General features: G+C 37.3%; 3 protein-coding genes across 4 annotated transcripts in view; 2 read left to right on the plus strand and 1 right to left on the minus strand.

Moving 5' to 3' along the window:
- The window catches only part of Bex2 (brain expressed X-linked 2), a 98822-nt gene that overhangs the window by 13172 nt on the left and 61318 nt on the right, over window positions 1-24332 (minus strand). The gene's annotated exons all lie outside the window — the stretch shown is intronic.
- Window positions 5046-5348, plus strand: Tceal7 (transcription elongation factor A (SII)-like 7). The gene has a single exon (XM_013036608.1). It carries the CDS (start codon window positions 5046-5048, stop codon window positions 5346-5348), a length of 303 nt encoding a protein of 100 aa, XP_012892062.1.
- On the plus strand, window positions 20708-22633 carry Wbp5 (WW domain binding protein 5). 2 transcript variants are annotated; one of them, XM_013036607.1, is made up of 3 exons: window positions 20708-20828; window positions 21303-21367; window positions 21777-22633. In XM_013036607.1, exon 3 carries the CDS (start codon window positions 21830-21832, stop codon window positions 22142-22144), a length of 315 nt encoding a protein of 104 aa, XP_012892061.1. In that variant the 5' UTR covers window positions 20708-20828; window positions 21303-21367; window positions 21777-21829; the 3' UTR covers window positions 22145-22633. The 2 variants fall into 2 exon arrangements, with proteins under 2 accessions (XP_012892061.1, XP_012892060.1); XM_013036606.1 differs by having other exon boundaries at window positions 21780-22633.

Raw genomic sequence — 24332 nt, forward strand, 5'->3', positions numbered from 1 at the left:
AGGGACAGCGCCCAGGCCCAGAGTTCAGGCCCCACGACCGGACTCCCACCCCCCAAAAAAAGAAAAAGAAAAATGCAAATTAAAATTCCAGTAAGATATTGCCTGTCCCCAGTAAGAATGGCTATTATTAAAAAGTTAAAATATAGCGAATACTATATTGTATTTCCCACTATTGATGGAAATATAAATTAGTACAGTTACTATGGAAAACAGTATAGAGGCAACTCAAAAAATGAAAAATAGAACTAGTATACAAACCAGCACTTCCACTCCTAGCTATTTGTTCCAAGGAAATGAAGTCAAGATTTCAAGACATATCTGCATTCTTGTGTTTATTGTAGCACGATTCACAAGTCGGATCATCATAATTGACCATCAGCTGATGACTTGATAAACTGTGATATATATATATGTGTGTGTGTGTGATCTATAAATATGATATATACACATGATTAAATATTATTCAACCTTAGGAAAAGGGGAAATTCTGTCATCTCAACAGCATGAAATTACTTGGAAGAAATTATGTTATGTTGTGTGAGATAATCCAGGAGCAGAAAGGCAAATGCCACATGTTCTCCTTTATATGTGAAATCTAAAAAGTAGTTGAACTCATAGAAGCAGAGAAGAGGCTAGACATGAGATATAATGGACATGAAGGATATAAAATTCCAGTTAGGAAAAATACATGGAAACGATGATAAAATTTCTTAAAGATAGCAAAGTAGATTTTTTTTTAGTGTTCTCACTGTGAGAAAGAAGTAATAAATTTCATTTACTTAATTTAGACATTATACATGATATAGATACTTCAAAATGTCATGGTGCACACAAGAAATATATTCAAATTTCATTTTCCAATTAAAATAAAAAGAAACTTTTGTCTATACTGTGAGTATACAAGCTATTCAATTTCTGTACTCTTTAGTTTCCTAATAATAATATTAGGAATACCTCTAAGTATTAATTCAGTTAATATATACAATGTATTTAAAAGACATTTTGTTACATAAAAAGCAATATAGAAGCTGGGTGCTGGTGACTCATGCCTATAATCCTAACTACTCAGGGAACTGAGATTTGAATATTGGGGTTCGAAGCCAGCCTGGGCAGGAAATCTATGAGACTTGGATCTCCAATTAGCCACCCAAAAATCAGAAATGGAGCTATGGCTTAAAGTGTTAGAGCACTAACCTTGTGCAAAAGAGCTTAGGGACAGTGCCCAGGCCCTGTGTTAGAGCTGTACAAATGACAGTGTTATTATGTCACTTTATTATGTTATTATTTATTATGTTATTATTTATTATGTTATTATTATTATACTGAACTCCTACCAGGAGTCCTGGTAGGAATCCTTCCACAAATTTAGGAAGGAAAAGTTTTAAATGAGTATTTTGTGAATCAGAGCTGCCTAATGCATCTTGTTGTTAGCTTCTTATGATGGTATTTGGCTACAATTGGAAGATGTCTCTTTGTCTTAATCTATGAGTACCCTCAATCAATACTAGGGAAATAAGTCCAATGTAACTCAATATTTCATTTTGCTTATATTTTTATACCAAAGCTTATACTTAGAAAAGTTAAGGTGCTGTAAAATGACCTGAAGGTCAATCAAAGGTGTGCCTATAAAAGAAGTAAGTTCTAAGAGCATGAATGTTGAAAGATGAAGGAAAATAAAAACAGTATGTTATATTATCATAACTGTTGTTGGAATCATCACTCTGTTGGAAGATGGCTAAGCAAAAAGTAAGATCCAGTACATGTTGTCATAGTGGTCCACAAGTTGAAATTATATTTATTACATAATGGCAGTCAAGCCAGAGTTGGAATTGTAAGGATCTCTAAAATCCTTAGCAGGCAATCACTGGGACTTGGTCATCTATTGAAGTAGTTAGTATTTGTCAATCATGTGTTAAATGCCTTCCATAAAGTATGCCATTTAGTCCTGACAACTGTGTGAGGTATCCAAAACTATTATCCTAATTTATAGTTGAAGCACAGAGAAATTTCGGTATTCATGTTTTAAATCCAAGACTATCCAACAGGCAATTAAATGCATTTAATGCAAAATGGTATCTGTTCAATGTCATGCTTCTTACTTAGGCATAATATCTTCTTACTAAGATATAATATCTCAAGGATCATCTGGTGATTCTCCACTTACCAATAAGTTTTTGCCTCAATTACAATTTAATAATTTCTTAATAACTGTGACAATTCTCTATTCTTAAAAAAAGCTTCTGACTATTAGATTTTTTTATAGTCCTGGAGTTTGAATATGGAGCCTTTTGCAGGTTCTCTACCACTTGAGCTATACCCCTACCCCAACAATTAATAGTTTTTCTGGGATCATTTTTTTAACTAGTGCCAGTTGCATTCATGATAAGCCACAATTTTTCTAAAAGTATGTGCTTATTTTTAAATGAAAAAGATCAATAACAAATACATTTAGATTAAGTATTGAAATCTTTATAAAGAAATATTTGTGATATGATAGTTGGTGTATATTAATGGTCAGCTTCTTTAGTATGGCTCTATAAGGTTTATGAAACATAAAGAGGAAACATAAACATATCTGGGAGAAATGAATAACCAAGTCTGAATGAGGATGATGTGGAAAAGTGGGATATTTCAGCCACAGTAGTGAAGGGAATAAAGGATAATAGAGGGTGGGAAGATAGGGGAAGCAGTAGTAACTGAAGCGGGGCAGTTTGTTTAAAGTACAATATATGTATGTGTAAATATCACAAGGAAACCCCTTTGAACAATTGTCCTATGCTTAAAGAATGAATATTACGAATGTAAAACAAAGCTTATCTGGTGATGGGTACTAGTGGGAGGGAGAAGGTGAACAGAGACAGTTCTTTATGTATTATGTTTTTGTAAATTTTGAAGTTCATTTGTGTGAAAATGTAACAATGAAGCTTGTTGATATTGGTTTTGGAAAGAGGAAGAGGGAATTAGGGAGATTGATGGAGGAGTTGAGTCTGATTAAGGTATAAATGGACATGTCAAAATGAAATCTTCTTACTAATTGGTGCTAGTAAAAATGTGGGGGGAGGAAGGTGTAGGCGTGGCACTAACTAGGAGGTAGGGCATGATGCCAAAATCAAACTAGTAAAGATTTGTGACAAACTTTGAGATCTGGAAAATCTGAAGGTGAGGAACTATGGAATTATGGCTCCAGTGATCTAACTAGTAGAATGATTTTGCATGCTCAAGAGTCCCCCAAAAAGGTAGGCTCAAATTGTCCTGTACATTTTGATCTTCTAAAAATGTGTCCGCCTGCAGGGTCTATATTTACATTATGACTTCAGCAGTAGAAACAGGTGGCTGAGTCTTTTAACTTCCCATCTTGAATCTTTTTTTCCAGATGTACATATTTTTATCATATTTCTAATTATAAAAAATCATGCTTATGGAAAAATTGAAAAAAGAAAATTATCTGGACAAAAATAAAAAAATCAATACCTTATTTCCTAACTTACCTCAGCCCCTCCAATTTGGTTTCAAGAATTGAATAAATAGTAAGGTAACTATTAATGGCTGAGTGGAGTGTGAGGAAGGAGAAACTACTTCTTTTCTGTCCTGGCATTCTAGAAAAGGGTGCGGTAACGCTTTCACAACATAACCACTAAAAAAGTAGCAATAGTTAATGTAAGTATAGAAAGATGCAGCTCCCTGGTAATTGGAGAATGGCAAATTCCAACCTTAAGGAGAGGGGGCCACTTTTGACCTCTGGAATTAGCAAAGACAAAAATGAGTGACAGGGCCTGGTGTGATGGGGGATTTGGAGGTTGGTAGATCGGACCACTTCCATAGAACTGCTGGTGGGAGGGGGAAGTGGGACCAGAGTTGGAGGATGATATAATCCTCACATGACCAAAAGCTGACAAGAGCACAAGTCCTTATATTCCCGGGCTTCTTTCTCCTCTGGGTACCAGCGTTGCCGCCCTGCAGACTTGTGTCCTGTGGCCAAGGAGAGGAAGAGGTAAATTCCTTACAGGCCAACAGGCTTGTGTGAAGAAAGTGCTTGGATCCCTGGGTAGTAGTGGCTGAATGTAGTGACTGGAAAGATCCAGCCTTGCTTTCCCAAAATGCCAGCAAGTTGGTGGGAGATAACTGTATATTTTGAAGGGGGAGTAAAAGGGCCAAATGGAAGTCTTTAGAGACACACAAATACTTAATGACAGGATTTAACTTCTCTTATCTTGGAAAGCTGTCTCTTTCCTTCTCCTTTCCCCAGTTAGTTGGAGAAAATGGTAGGCCTGGAGTTGGGATTGACGGATGAAGAAAAGACTAAAATCCTGGGATGGAATCAGAGAAATTAAAGAAAATCTGAAACTAGTTTGCCTTCCTCAGAAATGCAGGCATGCTACAGTGGTGGTGTAGGGAAGTGCAGGGGTGGGGGGATTGTACCAGGACCAGGCTTGAGTGGGAGATTGCATGGTGGTTACAGAAATATTAGAAGAAGGGAAAGGAACCAAAAGGGAACCTGGCAGTTGGTGATTTGGAGTTGCCAGAGTGATGAGAAAACCAGATTCCAGATGTCTGGTTTCTGAAACAGGTTGATCTACAGAGAATTCTATCTTCTCCGCCCCCTTCCTTTTGTTTGCAGGTCCAAAGAGCTGTATTTGCAGACACTTCGAGGCAAAGAAAAAGAGCAGAAAACAATCTCGCCTCTGCACAGGTCAGTGTGAGGGAGGCCCTTGAAACGAAATTTCTGAGAGCGAGAGTTGAGAAAGGCAAAAGCCGGGTAAATTCATGGCCTCACAGTGCACCTCTACATCTTAACCTTCTCCTGCCTGGTGGACAAGCTGTTAGCCTTGTCTGCTAGGGAAATGGTATGTTGGGGGTGGGGATGAGGCGAGTAGAGTGGGAATGGAGCCCAGAAACATTTCCAACTCTGTGGGCTGGACGTGAGGGGAGGGTGTGAGGGGTTGGGTGAGTATTCTGCCTCAAAGAGAGACTGAGAACCCTGATTCCAAAGTGCCGAAGCAATCGATATCTACATTTTCTCCCTAAAAGAAGCAGAAGACGACATCATGCAAAAATCCTGCAAAGAAAATGAAGGAAAGCCCAAGTGCACCATGCCAAAAAGGGAAGATGAACATCTTTGTGGAGGATTTGAACGCCAGCAAACGGAAGGGAATTTTAGGCAAAGGCTGCTTCAGTCTCTCGAAGAATTTAAAGAGGACATGGACTACAGGCATTTAAAGGATGAGGAAGTGGCAGGAGAGGGAGATGAGATGGAAAGGTGCTTAGAAGAGATAAGAGGTCTGAGAAAAAAATTTAGGGCTCTGCATTTTAACCACAGGCATTCTCGAGACCTTCCTTTTCCCATTTAAGGCATCTCTCACTAATCATTTATGTTCTGTTATTAATATTACCCCTGCTTTTTTTGTATCTTCACTTTCTTGCTAAATAGTTGCTATCCTTATACTCTAATTCTTGAGTGGTTACATGTGCACACAACTTTTATTGCTAACATCTCATCTTTTAATTCAGTCTCATCCATTTACAGGAAATCATGCTCATCTAATCATGTATTATAAAGTAAAAACAACACGCTACCAATGTATGTGTACATTTATATATGACATCATGTAACATGACATGTCTGAATTATTGTACACCAAAAGTTAACAAGGAATCTCTATGTGATCTGCATTTTCTTTCTGTATTGCCTGTCTACATCTTCTCATTTCCAAAAATGAATATTTGTGTGTGTATTACTTGCACACACACACACACACACACACACACACACACACACAAACTAGGCACAATGAAAAAGCCTGTCAGTCACTTTTGAAAGGCAGTAACACATTTAATAACAGAAGTATAAAAAATGTAAACTGTAAATTACCTCTGGCTCTCTTCACCAGAGAAATAAACTGGCAACTATTATAAGAAACATATGTTGAAGGCCTGATCTTTTCATGGGGAAAGTATTTGCCTCACAGTGCTGCTGTAGGAAAGAACTGTCAGTGATTCTGAACTGTATTTGATAGGACCTTGCTTTTGCCTGTGCAATAGAGAACCCCAACCTGCTATAAAACTATCAATTATTTGAGGGAGGACATGGTGTGATTCCAACTGCTCAGGAACATATCCCATAGGCAAAAGTGGGAGCTTCCATTCCAATCCTGTGCTTTTGATCTCTATTCCTACTTCCATGGGTCCTTGGCTCTGGGATGTCAACATCTCCACTCGCTACTAGTGCATTTGGGACTTTTGAGTGTCAAGAATCTCACTAAATTTCCTGGAGTTCCCAGTGAGTTCAACTCATACTCTTTTCAAACTTCTCTCTGCTGTATAATGACACTTAAACAGATAGGACGGCTCTATGGGTGCTGGGGCCACAATGTTTTCACAGTCCTTATCAAAATGGCAAATGTTTTAAATCACAGGACCTTTCACCTCCTTAGGTGTCTTATGTGATGAATCCATTTAGGAGTGGAACAAGGTACCAGTTTGATGAAATATATCATACTATACTCAATATTGATGCTCTTAAGTTCAGGGACTAAAGGTTTCATGTTCATCCTGTGAGAAAAATCTCCATGAACACTGATGGAAGGTCTAACATTGTTTCATCAGATTCTCAGGGGACATTTATACTACAGAATGTGATGCAGGGAATAGATTTAAGAGAACAGATTCCTACTTGCCATCCCATCTCTTCTTTTTTTTTGGGGGGGTGTCCGGTCGTGGGGCCTGAACTCTGGGCCTGGGCGCTGTCCCTCAGCTCTTCAGCTCAAGCCTAGCACTCTACCACTTGAGCCACAGCGCCACTTCTGGCTTTTTTCTTTTTGCTTATGTGGTGCTGAGGAATCGAACCCAGGGCCTCGAGCATGCAAGGCAAGTGCTCTACCACTGAGCCACCTTCCCAGCCCCCCCATCTCTTCTTGAACCATGTAAAACTGCTTTGTGGAACTAAGATTATATGTACATACATATGTTTTGTAAGACATAGATACTAACATAGGAAAACTAATATATTAAACTACAAAGCACACACATATTTAAGAGCACTATTTTCTAACTGAACTTTTTACATTCTACATGATAAAACAAATACAATATATTTTCACTATAGTCTCATTTATTAATTCTGTGATTAACATGTAGTGGATATTTGATAAATACTTATTTAATTAGAATTCTAGTACATAGTTTTACTTCTACTTATATATAATTGGGGAAAATAACTACTTCACTTAGAAACTACCTTACACTTTCAAAAGGAACTCAACAGGAATTTCCCACATTCAGTCCATGAAATGATTGTATTATTTTGTAACTGGTATCTCTTTTAAAAGTCACGTCTACATTGCTAAGGGTCATTATAATCATCTAGAGTACGTATTACTTAATAAAATGTAAAATGCCAATATATCTTACTCACTTAATCATACTCTTACAAACACATTGAGCCTGAATCTCTGTTCATTTGGCCTGGAAATCTTCCATGCTGATGCTCCTCTGAAATGATAGCCTCTTTCTTGCCTTATAAACCCTCATCATGGACTCTCAACTAAGCTGTAGAAAAGGAACCTTTTTCTTATCACAGATGCCCTGGGTTTAAAAGTAATAATTAGAGGCTCCTAACAGTGAAAACCATCGTTACTATAACCTGAAAATTCTGAAAAGAAGATAGAGTATCTATCAAATAGACTTACGTGAAAACAAACATTTACTCTTAATAGGATGCAAAAAGACAATAAAAATAGCAAAGTATTCATCTCTATACAAGAGGTAAATGTATGTATACTGGCAACATTCAACTTTATTGAGGATATAGGCATTCTCATATTCAGTGAGACAAGTGATTGCTAAATATATTTGTATACTTCAATTCACAATAGCATGCAAAAGTTATATATTTTACATACTCCTTTACCCAACATTCTTTTTGATTGGAATTTTTTCTAAGAAAATAATCATAAAAATTTTATAAAGAAAATAATCATGAGGAGGAAACATCGATTTATAAGTGTATTTGTTTGAAGATTTAACACATTTGAAGACAATTATTTTTATTTTAACCTAAGAATCAAGAAACTTAGACAACTGAATCAAAAGAAAATGAATAAAGATATCTACTTACCATATTCATAAAAATGTATCCTAGGAAGATTAAATATAAAAATGTGAAAAATAAGCCAGGCACCCATGGCTCATGCCTATAATCTTAGCTATTCAGGACGCTGAAATATGAGGATCTTGGTTCAAAGCCAACCTGGGCAGGAAAGTTCATGAGACTCTTATCTCCAAATAAGCACCAAAACAGCCAAAAGTGGAGTTGTGGTTCAAGTGGTAGAGTGCTATCTTTAAGCAAAAACAAAATTCAGGGATGGAACCCAGGCCCAAGTTCAAGCCCCAGGACCAACACAAAAAATTTGAAAATAATTATTAAAATTTGCAATGAAAATAAAGAATTACATAAGAAATTTTTTGCTAGTCCTGGAGCTTGAACTTAGGGCCTGGGTACTGTCTCTGAACTTCTTTTCATTCAAGGCTAGCACTCTACCACTTAAGCCACAGTTCCCCTTCTGGCTTTTCTTTTTTGGTAGGTTAATGGAGATAGTCTCATAGATTTTCCTGCCCATGCTGGCTTTCAACTGTAATTCTCAGATCTCAGCCTTATGAGTAGCTAGGAGTACAGGTATGAACCACCATCACCCAACTGTATAAGATTTTTTTTGAAATAGGGAATCACTATGTAGTTCAAGCTGGTCCCAAACTTGATCCTCCTGTCTTGGCCTTTATACTGCTGAGATTACAGGAATGTAACATCAAGTCTGACAAAAAAATTGTATAACCTTGTAATAGTGATTATATGCTTAAGCAAGCAAGAAATCCCAAAAGTTATAAAAGAAAAAAAAATACCAACAATACAAAGACAATATATATTCTGGGAAAAGACATTCACAATGAGCCAAAAATTGTATGAACTTGTAATAGTGGTTATATACTTAAGCGAGCAAGAAATCCCAAAAGTAGGGAGGGGAAGGGGAATAACAAAATGCTGAAACAAGGACACAGGATGAAACATTGCAACAATAAAGCTCACAAAAAATATATTCATACTGTATAATTCAACCTTTGCTTTGAATTCATATTTATTTTGTTTTTTTGGGGGGGGAGTCCGGTCATGGGGCCTGAACTCTGGGCCCTGGGCGCTGTCCCTCAGCTCTTCAGCTCAAGACTAGCGCTCTACCACTTGAGCCACAGCGCCGCTTCCGGCTTTTATTCTTTTTGCTTATGTGGTGCTGAGGAATCGAACCCAGGGCCTCAGGCATGCAAGGCAAGCGCTCTACCACTGAGCCAACTTCTCAGCCCCTGAATTCATATTTATACAAACTCATTAGAAACTGTAGATGAATGTTTTTGGCATTGTATATGGGCGCCAAAATATTGAAAACAGACTAAATCATCAATAAGGAACTAAGCTGTTGTCCATCTGTACTAAAAACACAAAACATACACCATATTAAAAAGAAAGAAATTCATATATTGACTTTGGACTGGGATGTGGCACAAGTCATAGATCATTTCCTAGCAAGTATGAGAATCTGGTATCAATACCCAATACTTTTCCAATATATCACTAATTTGGAGGATGTGCAGCTGAACAATGTATATTATTTGTCTCCTACTAGCTTTGCTGTAAATGACATCTCTGATTTGTGAATTATGATGATACCAGTTGCTTAGGTTGCTTTTCAGTAATTTGAAGACTGCTGTTGCTGACTTTAAATGAGCCTAGAAGTCCAATGGGTGAGTAAATGAGATGGGAAAACCTTAGTTTCATGCTTTCATATTGTATCTCTCTCCTTTGCTACCTTAAAATTTGCATCAGATTTCTGCTCAGTTCTACCTGTAGACATGTTGTTTGAGAAATGTTTTGTCTGGAACTGTAAAGCAAAATTGTTTTGACTTAACTTGCCTAGACTTTTTAAAATAAAAATGTTAAAATAGCATTCTCTATGATTGTCATATCTTCGAGAAAAGAATAAATATATAATAAAAGCAAAAAACATAAAAGTATAATAAAAGCACAAAAGCTATACTCTATAATACAAAGATAACTTATATTCTGTTGTATGTCCTCTTGATTCTTATTCTAAGTATATGTAAAACACCTTAAATGAGATAATATTGTATATATTTCTTTGTGAAATTCCTTTTACCTGTTTCATAGTTATTAGGCTTGCCTAGTCTATTTCTTGACCCTTTAAAACTGAAGACAACAGGATAAAAGTGGGGTAGGGATAAAGTCCTATCTTAGACTAATGAAAAGATTTCTACTTATTAATTCTACCTAGACCAGTGGCTCCCATTTCTTCTTCCCCTCCCTATAATGCCCTTTCATATATCTGAGTCCTCTGAAACGATCAGCTCACAAATGAAAAAGGTGCTCACATCTGAGTTATTTACTATCTCTAGAAATAAGCTAACCCTCAGCAAGGCCTCAGATGTCAAATTTACCAAATACAGAAAGTAGAAAGTGAAGTTGTAATATTAAACTCTCCAATTAAAACACAAACAGGCATAAGATCTGAGGATGGAAGTTTGGAGCCAGCCTAGGCAAATTCAAGACACTTTTATTTCCAAAAAAATCCAGAAGTGGAGGTGTGGCTCAAATGGTAGAGCACCAGCCTTATATGACAAAGTCAAGCCAGAGTGTGATGCCCTGAGTTCAAGCCCCAGCCTCAATACTGGCAAAAAAAAAGAAAGAAAGAAAGAAAGGCAAACAACCAGAATAGATTTTGAAAAGGCACACTCCAACTCTAAGCTATCTCATTTCATATTCAAAGACAAATATAAGCCGGGTGCTGGTGGCTCATGCCTGTAATCCTAGCTACTCAGGAGGCTGAGATCTGAGGATCGCGGTTCAAAGCCAGCCCAGGCAGGAGAGACTGTGAGACTCCTATCTCCAATAAACCACCAGAAATCCGGAAGTGGCGTTGTAGCTCAAGTGGTAGAGCGCTCGCCTTGAGCTGAAGAGCTGAGGGACAGCGCCCAGGCCCAGAGTTCAAGCCCCACAACCGACAAAAAAAAAAAAAGACAAATATAGACTGAAGTGAAAGGATGAGAAAAGATATCCTATGTCCCAAGCAAGAGTGCTGATGTAACTATAATAATGGGCAAAATGGACTTTTAGTCAAAACTCTTTATAAAGACATTATATATTCATAAAATATTGATCATGATGGTGGAATCACAATTCTAAACATATATTAAGAAGGATAACGTATATGAAGGCAAGCTGCCAAATTGAAAGGGAGATGGACAGCTATATAACAGTCAGAAATTTCTATACCCTATTCTCAATAAGACAGAAGACCAATGACTAACACTATGTCAAATAATTCAAGCAGACATATATAAACCATATCCTATGACCACAAAGCAATGTACATTGCTCTGAATATATATGGAAAATTATTTAGTTACGCCATGTTCAGTTCATAAAATAATCCTCAATAAATATAAAAATAATGACATAATAGAAAACATTTCTCCAACCATAATGTAAAGATGGTTGAAACCAACGAAAACCTAAAAACTGAAAATTTTAAACAGAATATTAAAATTTTAAACTGAATATTAATCCTGACACCCTTTGAAAACTAGTGACCCAAGTAACAAATTACAATTATATTTGTTTTTTATTAGTGAAGAATGTAAATAAAAGGATAAAGAAGGATTTTAGTATTTGCTGCCTAAATTGTCTTTTTTTTCCATGGGTGAATATCGAACTCAGTTCTTTAAACAGGTTAGGAAAGTACACTATCACTGAAGCTGCATCTCTAACCCTTTGACCACTTTATCACTTTTTAAATGTATGTCATTATCTCAAGTAGTGTTTCTTTTCTTAATATTTACCTCATTACATTTTCATGACCTCGCCAGTTTTCCTTTGGTTACTGTAGACAAATATTTATTTTTCAACATTTTGAATTTCAACGATTCTCTATCCTTACATTAAGGTGTGTTTCTTATAAGCAGCATTTCATTTATGTATTTATTTAATATTTTGGTGGTGCTTGAATTTGAATTCAAAGTCTTCTACTTGATGGACAGGTATTATAGTGCTCAGTCACATTTCTATTCCTTTTTTGTTCTTTTTTATGCAGTTAATTAGTTAGCATTAGGGTGATGCACAGAGGAGTTACGGTTACATAAGTCAGGTAATGAGTACATTTCTCTTTTAACAGTGTCACCCCTTCCTCACTCTCTCCCATTTTTCAATCTCTCTCCAACCCACAAGTTGTGTAGCTCATTTCAACATAGTGTTTAGTGAGTAGCACTGCAGCATTTGTTCACCCTTTGTCCCACCCTTTCTGTGTTTCTGTTATTCTTGAGATAGGATTATGCTACCACCAGCACACACCTAGGCTGTGATCTGCTTATTTTAGGTTTGCTACAATAACTACAATAACAGGTGTGTGCGACTGTGCCAAGCTCTAAGTTCAAAAGGGATCTCACAAGTTCGTCTGCTCAAGCTGGCCTCAAACTGCAATCCTCCCAATCTCAGAGTCTGAGTAGGTAGGATTGTAAGTGTGAGACACTGGCACGTAGAAAAATGTATTATTTTATCCAGCATCATATGGAGTATTCAGTTCATTTATATTTCCTGTACTTATTGATTTTATTTATGTCTGTGCCTCTCACTACTTGTTTTCTATTTGATCCTTTTGTTCTATGTTATCACTGATTAGATTAGTCCACTAGGCCTTAAGAGAGGAAACTTGTGAATTCCTTAAACTAGTGTTCATTATTGTGTGCCCATAACTGTGTTAATAAGTGTACCTGCTTGTTCAAGTTACATGTGTATTTTAAGGAGAGAGTTTATCTTATTAGTTTCTGAAAGGGGATTGTAATGTATAAAAAACAGGCGAAAGGTCTTATAGCTATAATCCACGAGTGTGGATTTTGTTCCATGCCTGGATTCACAGAAAGTGAGTATTTTACCAGCTATATCACTTGTCTATATACTGTAAGTCCCCTCTCAACCTCCAGGTTCTCCTTGGATTAACTCATCCACTGTAGTTGTCACTGTATTCCTAGAAATGATGGCATCAAATTCCGTGTCTTTAGCCTAGAACTCTCTCTGGCTCTACAGGTTTTCAGCTAATTCTTTAGCAAAACTCTTCTCCTAGATGTCCCCAGAGTACCTTGATATAAACACATCCAAACTACTACTGTTCCATTATCAATCAAAGTATATCCTATTTCTGTACCCCAGTCACCCAACTCAGGGATGATCAGACTTCAGTGCTGGCTCTGGCCCTTTACCTTTAAGTTTCTCCAATAGATAGCCAAAGTGTGTTCAAGAAGGAAAGTAAATCCAATGTGATATTGTAAAATAAGTTTGAGGATATTGTTTATAGCACAATACTTACTCAGTTTTGAAAACATATATGGGTAAAAACTATTTAATGTTTTGCTGTGTGAATGCTTGACACATTTGTCTCCTATGCATATGCATCTATAAAATAAAATTTGAATTTCCCATTGCTGAGAAGTGTCTTAATTTTGAACTGGATAGCTTTTTTCTGTGGCCTAGCTTCTGCCTCTTCAATTTCTGTTCTTTCTGTTCGTTCTATTCTTTCTTTCTTTCTCTCCTGGGTTTTAATTTAGGGCTCAAGCACTGGGCTTGAGCTTTTTTGCTCGTCTGGTACTTAACTCTACATGAGCCATAGTTCCATTTCCAGCTTTTTAAAATTTTCAGTTGTAGGGCCTGAACTCTTGGCCTGGGTGCCATCCCTGAGCTCTTCAGTTTAAGGCTAACACTCAACCACTTGAGTCATAGTGCCACTTCCAACTTTTGCTGCTTGTGTGGTGCTGAAGAATCAAACCCAGGGCGTCATGCATGCTAAGCAAGCACTCTACCACTGAGCCATCTTCCCAGCCCCCATTTCCAGCTTTTTGTAGCGAAATGGAGATAAACATTACACAGACACTTCTACCTTGACTGGTTTTGAACAATGATCCTCAGATATCAGTTTCCAGAGAACATAGAATTGCAGGTGTGAGCCACTGATGCCTAGCCTCTGTATAATCTTAAATTAATCTTTCTCATAAGGAGGACTTGACTTCTCAAATCCTCAATATCACAGATTTTGATTTTCCTTCAGGTTCTGGAGCTAGTTGCTTGATTATCTCCGTTATTACCAGTTTTATTCAATGTTAGAAAAAATAAAAGAAAGTAAAAGAAATAGTGGGATTGTAACTTGCTGTTTCAAAAATATTAGAAAAATAATACAACATAAAAATGTGTTTAAGAAAACAGATGGCACCAGATGCAGCAGTAGGTACCTATAATCCTAACTAATCAGGAGGATGGTAATGAGAAGAATATGGTTGAAGTCCAGCCCAAGCAAAAAGTTAATGAGGCCCGATCTCATCCAATAAAAACATTGACATGGTAGTACACAACTGTAATTCCAGCTAAGCAGAAATGGGAGGATCTCAGTTCAGGACAGCCTGGGAAAACTGTATGAACTTATTTGAAAAGTAATGAAAGTATACAAGGTTGGGGTTATGACTCAAATGGTAGAGCAACTACTTACCAAGTGTGAAGCCCTGAGTTCAAATCCTAGTACCACAAAAAAAGAAAACAGATCATTGTTTTTACCTGTCCTAATCATCATTTTACCATCTTAATAAATTATTTACCCTGTTGAGAGTCCAAGAGCACATATTCTAGAGACCAGTAGCTTTGTCTGTGTAACCTGTTTGTTGAACAATCTTAGGTAATGTGCCTCTAATGTGCCTCATTTTCCTTCTATGTGAATTAGGGATACCCACTGCATAGTTTCCACAAATTTTTCCTGAAGAATAGGTTAATTATTATCTGTAAATCATTTAGAACACCATCTTCAACAATACTTACACTAAAAGGTTATTATAAATATTGTTGTTCGTTACTATTCTCCATACTACAAATTAAAATGATGGTACATGTATGTATGTGTGTATATGTACACACACATATAATTCGCTAAGGATAATAGTATTGGAACTGTAGAAAATTTAAAAAATTAACAACTTAGGAGCTAGAGGCATGGCTCTACTGGTAAAATGACTTCCTAGGAAGTGTGAGGCTCTAAATTCAATCCCCAGTTACCACCAAAATAAGCAAACAAATAAACAAAAATAAACTGGAATCAGGGTGACACTGATAAAGAAATATCATACTCACAAATTGACACATTGAATTGAAATCACTTTGTATAACTACTCAAAGATAATAAAAAATTGTAATTAATTTCATCCACAAAAATAGTACCAAAGAAAAAAGAACATCATCATTTACCACACATATATGTTGAAATATTATCTGCAGAAGCTAACAGCAATAAAATATGAAACAATTAGTCAACTGGACCATAAATAAAAAGTTAAGAAACAGAGGTAAACTTGAAAAATATTAATGTAAGAACAAACTTCAATTTTTAGGATATAAGGCAAGGCATGGTGATGATGAATGTGGAGGATCTCCATGAGAGCCATGGACTCCCCCTTTATTTCAGTCCCCTAGGCTTTTGCCCTATCATTTTTTCCATGAACAATTCCGTATCATCTGCATCTATATCATATCAATATTTTTGTGCCAGTCCTAGGGCTTAACTCAGGCCTGAGATTTTTTTGCTCAAGGCTATTGCTTCACTTCAGCCACAGCTCCAGTTCTGGCTTTTTGCTAGTTAATTGAAAGTGGCTGGCTTCCAACTGTTATCCTCAGAGCTCAGCCACCTGATTAGTTAGTATTACAGGCATGAACAACTGGTGCCCTACCATATTAATATTTTCACAAGACTATTAATAACTATTTCCCATGTACAATCTTTGAAAGGTGGACTCCAGATTCCTATAAAATTTTCTTTGGTCTTTTGGCCTTTGTGCTCTCTTCATTTTGATCCTCTACATTCTTCCTAGAGAATATTTCTCCCACTTATTGTACTTTGTACCCTATCACTCCTAGAAGATAAAAGGCAGCCAAAAAGATGGAACTCTTGGTGAAAACACCACAGAGGACAGAAGCTCTATTATGAACCTTTCAAGACTTAAAGCTCTAGCTATCAACAGTTTCAGATGTTCATAGTTCCCACCAGAGATGCCTCAAGCACCCTGTAGGAGGCTAACACGAGAAGCCTATCTCTCCTCTAAAGCCTAGCATTTTTTTCCTGTAAAACTTTTTCCAGGCTTTCACCAAAATACAGGACTTGAATTTCTACTTAGGAAGTAACTAAGTTTATGTGCAAGTTTATGTTGAAGGTGGATTACTATAGTACAATCTTAGAGGCATATTAAATATTAAATGAGAGTATATTTGCCAGTAGTGGTATAGTAAGCCTAGAGTCCTAGTTATTCAGGAAGCAGAAACCTAGAAAATCACAGTTCAAAGAACTGTGGGAGAAAGAACAACAAAGAACCTGGGAGACGTAGTGCATATATATAATCTCAGCTATGTGGGAGGCAGATCTGAAAAAAAGGAAAATTCTACCTAAAAATTAACTAAAACCAAAAAGGGCTGGGGCTGTGGCTCAAGTGGTAGTGTACATGCTTAGTAAATGTGAGGCCCTGAACCTTAGTACCTCCAAGAAGAAAAAAAAAAGAGGATTGAGTGGAGTATCATTATTTTTAACATGATAAAATAGATTTACTGGAATAGAGATATTTATACTGCTTTGTAAATATATCATCCACATGGGAATGTGGGTGATATATCGTCCCAATGTAGTAAATAAAAATTATGGTTATAGAATGAAATTGCTAAATGTAGAAATCTGAAAACAAATCTTATTTTAATACATATAGCCAAAAATGCATGCAAGATAAGACAATTTATACTTGTACTAATGATCTATTTCAATGACTCATATAACAGAGATGGTGTGATTTTAATATACATATATATATATATATGTTCACCAATTTGACAGGTGAGAATTAGTACCTTAAAATTCTATCCACTCACAAGCAGAACAATGGAACTGGTGCCCTTCTTTTCCTCTTCACCTTCAATCTCACATACAGAAATTTTATAGCTTGTAGGTGGGGATGGGAGTAGTAACTGGAAGAGAGCAAGGGAATGAGTAACATTGTTCAAAAAGAAATGCACTTTTATCTGACTTATGTAACTATACCCCCTCTGTACATCACCTTTATAATAACCATAAAACATTTAAAGAAATTTTAATATATAGTCATACATATGTGGATGTGTATTATTTATGTTATTTGTACATATAAAATTAAATACATGTACTAAACAGCCAATGAAGTATAGGTTTCCTTAGTATTATGCATTTCATTATGCTATGCATGTAAGTCAGATAAATTAGAAAATCTGGGAAACAGAAGTATAGAAATGCAATGTTCCTATAAAACAATTATGTACTTTCATGCTTAAATTATTTTGTATGATTTCTCCCCCTACTATCACAACTCATGTTCTCATGAGTTGTATTAAGCAAGTTGTACAAACAAGTTTAATTCACTTTGAGTGCTGACTTAAAAATCTAGCCTCAGTTTTCATTGCAATGCAGCTATACTATCATGTCAATGACTACTGCAAACAGGGGTCTAGCAGGGACATGTGAATTCGGGTTGATACTAGCTGGTAAGCAGTGAATTAATATTTACTGAACATATAAGTGGATAGAATGTATGTTTGGCAGCCATCAGATGAAATTAAGTTTAAATAAATATCAAAATATCATTTTATATCATTATATGTACTTAGTTATTGAGGTTTTGTGATCCTCTCCTAAGAATATCCTTCTTTGATCTTACTGTGTGAATGTTTAGAGTCCCGTTTAATTTATCATGGAAACAAGAGGTATTTTTGTTATTTTCTCCTTTATCACTCTTTTTTATTTCTGTACTTTTTGTCTTGCATATGTTTGTTTTGGAGAGGTAAGGAGGAGTACCAAAATGGTGGGTCAAAGGGTGAATAAATGCAGGAGTGATACTCACTAGACACTATGCTGAAAATGAACTATATAATTTGTGGGGGAGAGGGGGTTGGGAGGGAAAAAACTGGGAGAAATGAAGGAAGAAGGGACATTGTCCAAAAGAAATGTACTCATTATGTAGCTGTAACCCCTCTGTACATTACAATAACAATTTTTAAAAGAAATTAAGTATAGATTCTTCAGGTTTTTCTTTGCTTCTATGTATATTTTTAATATAGATAATATAGTTATTTTCTCTTTTTTTTGGCCAGTTGTGGGGCCTGAACTCTGGGCCTAGGGGCTGTCCCTCAGCTCTTCAGCTCAAGGCTAGTGTTCTAACACTTGAGCCACAGCACCACTTCCAGCTTTTTCTGCTTATGTGGTGCTGAAGAATCGAACCCAGGGCCTCATGCATGCTAGGCAAGCCCTCTACCACTGAGCCATCTTCCCAGCCCATATAGTTACTCTTATTTCATCATTTTATTACCTACTTTTAAATAATTATAGTCTTTATTTTTAAAAATAAAACAAAACATTTTTTCTGGGCAAAAAGTGAGGAAATGATGGATAAATCAAACCAGAAATATAATCTTTTTCTTTCTTTTCTATTCATTGCATTTTTTTCTGGCAGTATGGAATTTGAAATCAGGTCCTTGCACTTCCTAGGCACTTTTGCTTCAGTGTATTTTCCAGATAGGGACCCATGTCTTTGCCCCAGCCAACTGTCATCCTCCCACTCTACTCACACAGAATCTCACTGAGTAGTCCAGGCTGGCATCAAGCTCTTGATCCTCCTATCACAGCCTCCCCTTGGTTGCTAGGATTACAAGCATGCACAACCACATCTGGTCTGGCTTTTTCTGAGTCCATTTTTGTCTCAAAATGGTTAGTAAAATTGGTGCTAGTGGCTCACTGATAAAAATCTAAGCTATTCAGGAGGCATAATGGTTTGAAGCCAGCCTGGGCATATAAATCCAACAAACTCTTATCTCTAAACACAAGTGACAGAACATCAGTTTTGAGAGGAAAATGCTGAGTGAGAGCTAGAGACCCTGAGTTCTAGTCCCAGTACTCCTTCCCACCACCTCATTCCCAGGCCATTGACTTGAGGACAAGTTGTTGGAGCAAGGAAATACATTCATTTGGAAAGCAGCCAGTGATGGGAATCTATCATCAGCAGACCAACTTAGGAGACTTGGGAGTGCAAAAGAGGGAAAGAGGAACAGGAGGAATATATAGGAAAGAACTGATAAATGGAAATTTCTGGGAACCAATCCACTGTCCTGGAAAGGGACATTTTTTAGTCACTCTTCATGTCTGCATCCTTGAATGGGAGAGAGCAATTAGATAAATTTAGATCAACCTTGTGTTACGTAGTTCTCAGCAAACTATTTTTTAAATGAGTACTGGATCTACATGAAGAATTAAACAGATATCTTACCCAAAGGATAACATAGCAAAAATGATAGATGTAACATAAAGAAAACATGACATCTCAAGCCTTTTCATCCTTCTTTAGTAGGCCCAAGTGAAGAGTCAATGTGTTCAGCAAAGCTGCTTTGAAGTCACTGAAAAGTAACCTAGGCAACTGCTATCACCATAACTCACACATCAGAGGTATTATCTACAGTAAAGGTGGTGGGTGGATAATAATACATTGTTTGGCTCTGTAACATTTAGTTGACAAAGTCAAAGGCAGATAAAGCTATAACATATACCTTATAATTAAGGTATATGTTAACTATAGCAGGGACTAACAGTTCTAGTCTTGCACTTAGTGTGCTATTCAGCAGGCCTGAGCCATTAAATACTGAGCTGTGAGAGGGGCTCCAATGCACATTCTTTCCAGCAGTTACACTAATCTGCTAGAAAAACAAGAGAAATAAAATGAGAAGGGGTGAGTTTTAAAGATTTATTATGGGTCAAATGGTTTACATTCATGTTATCATTAAGACGACCTACCAAAAAAAAAAAAGACTTCTTAACAATTCTGTGAGTTGTATGAGTTATTATTATGTCTTTTCAGATGAGCAAATGGGCTCTCATATTACCTGACAATTAATTGATCAATACAATGAACAGGGCTCTGGAGTCAAACATTACTTTTTTCATTAAATATCATTTCCCATTATAAAATCATAATATCACAGCATACCATTTTAAAGCACTTACTGGATCCCAGGATGTAAACTAAGCATTATACATGTGTGAATTCATCTAGCTAAAATTATTTTATCCTTGCCTTTTCAAACTGTAAAAACGTAGAAGCTATTTTTGTAAAGACTAGTCATATTAAGAAAAAATTAATTTCCTTTAAAAATCATACTCCTTTTCTAGGCTGGTTTTACTTTTACAATTGCTGCCCTTCCCACTCCACTCCACACAGCTAAGAAAAAGATTGCAGATGAAATGGAGGCTGGAGGAAGGACGATGGATGGAGGAGTTAGGACCTGGGAGAGAATACTTGAGACAATTCTGAAAAGAGGTAGAAAAGTTCAGTGGCTCCATAAGGATATATGCAGCTGCAGTCCCTCCCAAATAATCAGAAAAGAGCAAATAACATTTTTTTACTCTGAGATCTGCAAGAACAGAAAAGACTAACGGGGCCAAACGTGTGAGTGTGGGGGTGAGAGAGAAGAGGGCGGACCCACATCTGCCGCGCTTTTGGTGGGAGTGGAAACTGGGGACCAGACCTCACTGGTGACGTAGATCCCATGTGATCAGGAGTCGACGTGTGCAGAAGTCCTGCTAGTCTGGTCCTTGTTCCCGTCTGGGTACCAGCTTCCTTCAGCTGGGCAGGCAGAGGTGCAGAAGGCCAGCGGAAGGAAGAGTCAGCTTGCTGGGATTTTGCAGGTTGGTGTACATCCGAGTGTAGCCCCCCCGCGCGGGAGGGGGGGGAGTTTCTAGTGTAGGGGTCGTCAAAGGTAGAGACTTGGAAGAATCCCAGTCAAGTCTCTCAACCCCCTTGACTCTACAGGAAATAATGACTCTAGTGAAGGTAACTGAGGGTCCGAGGGAAAGAAAAGGAGACCTATAATATTTATGCAAAAAGTGATCCTCTAAGCTCTTGGACTTCTTTTCTGACACCCACTCTAGCCCCAAACCCCACCCCAGTCTGAAAGATGGTTGGAAATTGAACGGTTTTTACCACTCTCTGCCTGATGGGAAAGAGGAGAGAAGCGAATTGGGGGGAACAAAAGATGGGAGGTTTTCCGTAAAAGAAATCTTAAGGGAGTAAAGAGACGTGTGCCTGGTCTCCTGTGCAGATCCTCCGAGCACCAAACGCTCGCCCCACCCCCACCCCTTCCCTTCTTCATGTGTCTGCAGGTCTGTTCTTAGCACCGCCCAAGGTTAGAAAAGTAAGAGAAAGAAACGGACCGGATTAGACCCGGGTAAGTGGAAGGAACTTTATAAGGACTCCTGGGTGAAAGTACTGGAGGATACACAGAAGTGGTGGCTTCACCGCCCCTTTTCTCTTCCCCCCTCCTTCCCCTCCTTCAGCCAACCTACTGTTCTGAGAGGGCCTTGATTTCGGCCTTGTGAGGGAGAAAGGGTTGGGGTGGACTGAGATGGGAGGCAGGAAGGAAGGCCTTGGAAAAGGCTGGAGGGAGGGACAAAAGAGGGGAGGCGGTGGAAAGTGGAGGTAAGAGGGGCGGTGTCAGGGAAACGGTAATTGCTGACTGGATTTGTCAGGTGGAATATATTTGATGACGACACTGAATTTTTTTAGAAAACCAAGACTTCTGTGTGGAGCCCCTATACACCTACCTAGCCTTTGATCATTGTCTCTTTGCTTCCTAGAAGTAATTGCAAAGATTAGACAGGAAAAAGGGTGAGAAGCAGACCCAGGCAAAATGAAACCCTGTCAGAAAATCGAAGGAAATCCAGAAAATGAGAATGAACCCAAGCCTGAGGAAGAGCCAAAGCCTGAGGAGAAGCCAGAAGAGGAGGAAGAACCAGAGGAGGAGGAGAATGCAGAGGAAACCTTTAGAGAAAGGCTCATTCAGTCTCTCCAGGAATTTAAAGAAGACATACACAACAGGCATTTAAGCAATGAAGATATGTTTAGAGAAGTAGATGAGATAGATGAGATAAGGAGAGTGAGAAACAAACTTATTGTGATGCGTTGGAAGGTTAATCGAAACCATCCTCACCCCTATTTAATGTAGCTTACCTTGATTTCTATTTTATCCGGTATTAGCATTGCCATAGAGCTTTTTTATTAGCATTTTCCTGGTATATCTTTGCCCATCTTTCTACCTTTAATCTATTACTGTTAGTGGTTTTAGATGTATCTCTTGTTATCTACAGTTCATTGTTTATTGTAGTTGGAACCAATCTACAAATCTTCTTTTAAAAGGAGAGCTTTACTGACTTGTAAAAAAAATGTGGTTCCTGATAGGATTTAAAATGAAAAGAAGTTACTATGAAATATGCAAATACCATATTTTTGAAATCTAATAGTACATTTGTATAAATATTACATATATACACGTAAAACTTTGTGAAGAATGAAAGATGAAAAGTACAATCTCGGTGATGGGATTATTAATGATTTTTTTTCTTCTACTTGTTTGTATTTTCCACACTCCTACAATGGAGACACATTATGGTTGCTAAAATAATAAAAGTTTTATAACTAAAAGAAGCAGCCAATAGTACTTGTCAGTTTACTTTTTTTAGTTACGCAGAGACTTAATATTTGTTGACAAAATATTAGAAGCAAATGTGAACTTCGAATTGGATCTGCCCACTTATCTAGAAGATTAAATTTTACATCACTTCTCGTCTGTAAAAGAAACATAATCTCAGGAATTTTGTGGGTTCAAATAAGGTAAAACCTCAGAGCAATTTCTCAGGATTTTGTCCCCATCTGCTTACTCAGAAAACAAGCTCCTTAGAGATTGCTTCAGATGTTGGAAAGGATGGACTTAAGTAGCTCTCATTTGTGCTTGACAACAAACTCAAGCAATTGTTAGCAATTGTTCTCTACTCTGTGTCTGTCCAGCCTCCCATCCACTTGTCCTTGATACTAAAATGTATAATTCCAGCTGCTTCTGCCCAAATACCAAAATACCCACAGTGGGCCAAATCCCCACATTAACTTCTACAAAAGTGTGTAGATTACCCATCTTCAATTTTGATAAGCCACTGGAGCCAGGACATCTTACAGACACTTTAGCAAATTTTAAACTCATCCCAATACTAAGACAATAGGTCCATCTGAGAACTAGAACAAAAGTCTGAATAACAGACATTATACTTTAGTTAGAATTGTATCCCTGGAGCTGAATGCCAGGGCTCATACTTGTAATTTTTTTGCATGGGAGGTTGAAATCCAAAGGAAAATAGTTTGCAGCCATTCTTGGCTGCAAAACTTACAAGATTTTCCAATAACTAGCAAAACAGGGATGGAGGCATGGCTTAAGTGGTACAGTGCCAGCCAAAAAAGAAATGGGAAGAAATAAAATGCCCTGTATTTGAAGATGCTGTTTTACTTTCCAGACTCCTATTTCCTTAGAGCGCATGATCGTTCCCTGTTCAACAGGTACCCAAGACTTGTATTCATTTTTAAGGGGAGATTTAAGCGGGATCAGAGAATACCCCAGTCCCTAGTTTCAAACATGAAATTTCTATGTGAAGATGTGCCAATTGAGTGTTATTTACCTCTGTGATTCCAGTTATGAAAACTCTTTGGATCTCCACACCACACTTTAAGGTTTCAACAGCCTGAAAGATGTCAGTGGGGCTGGAATTCCAGCTGGAGTTGTAGTTTTATAAAAGCAAAACAATTTTTTTTAAAGGTTAAATCCATTTCCTTATACTTTGAGGGAGGTGTTCAGGCAGGATGTAGAAGGACTCAGCTAAGCCACACTCTTCTAGAGGGGGTCTGCCCTTTGGTTTCTCTCCCTTTAGTCTCATAGCTGGGCTGTCCTGAACAGACATAACTAGAGGACAACTGTCCCCTTTGCGGATCAAAACACTAGACCTCCTCTTTTTTTCCTTCTAAACAGAGATTGAATAGAACTTCTTGCAAGGACCAAAATAGGACCTCAGATTTAACTAACTCAAAACATCAGTTGTGATAGTGTTTATTCCAAACATGATGGCTTTGGATATAATCAGATAGCTTATAGTGAAAGTAAAAGGACTTGATGGTAGACAGGTAATTTTAGATGGTATACACATAATATCAAAGGTAATGTCCTTGTATTTATTTGAGCATGTATTAATAAATACTATAAGTTTAAAGCTCAGAAAGATAAAATTTTTAGGGTGGTATAATAAAATTTGCTTTTCAAAAACTATTCTAATTATATAACTGACTCTGAAGAAGAAAATTCAGTAGAACACAAT

Source organism: Dipodomys ordii, unplaced genomic scaffold (genome assembly GCF_000151885.1).
Source record: "Dipodomys ordii isolate 6190 unplaced genomic scaffold, Dord_2.0 Scaffold303, whole genome shotgun sequence".
NCBI lineage: Eukaryota > Metazoa > Chordata > Mammalia > Rodentia > Heteromyidae > Dipodomys > Dipodomys ordii.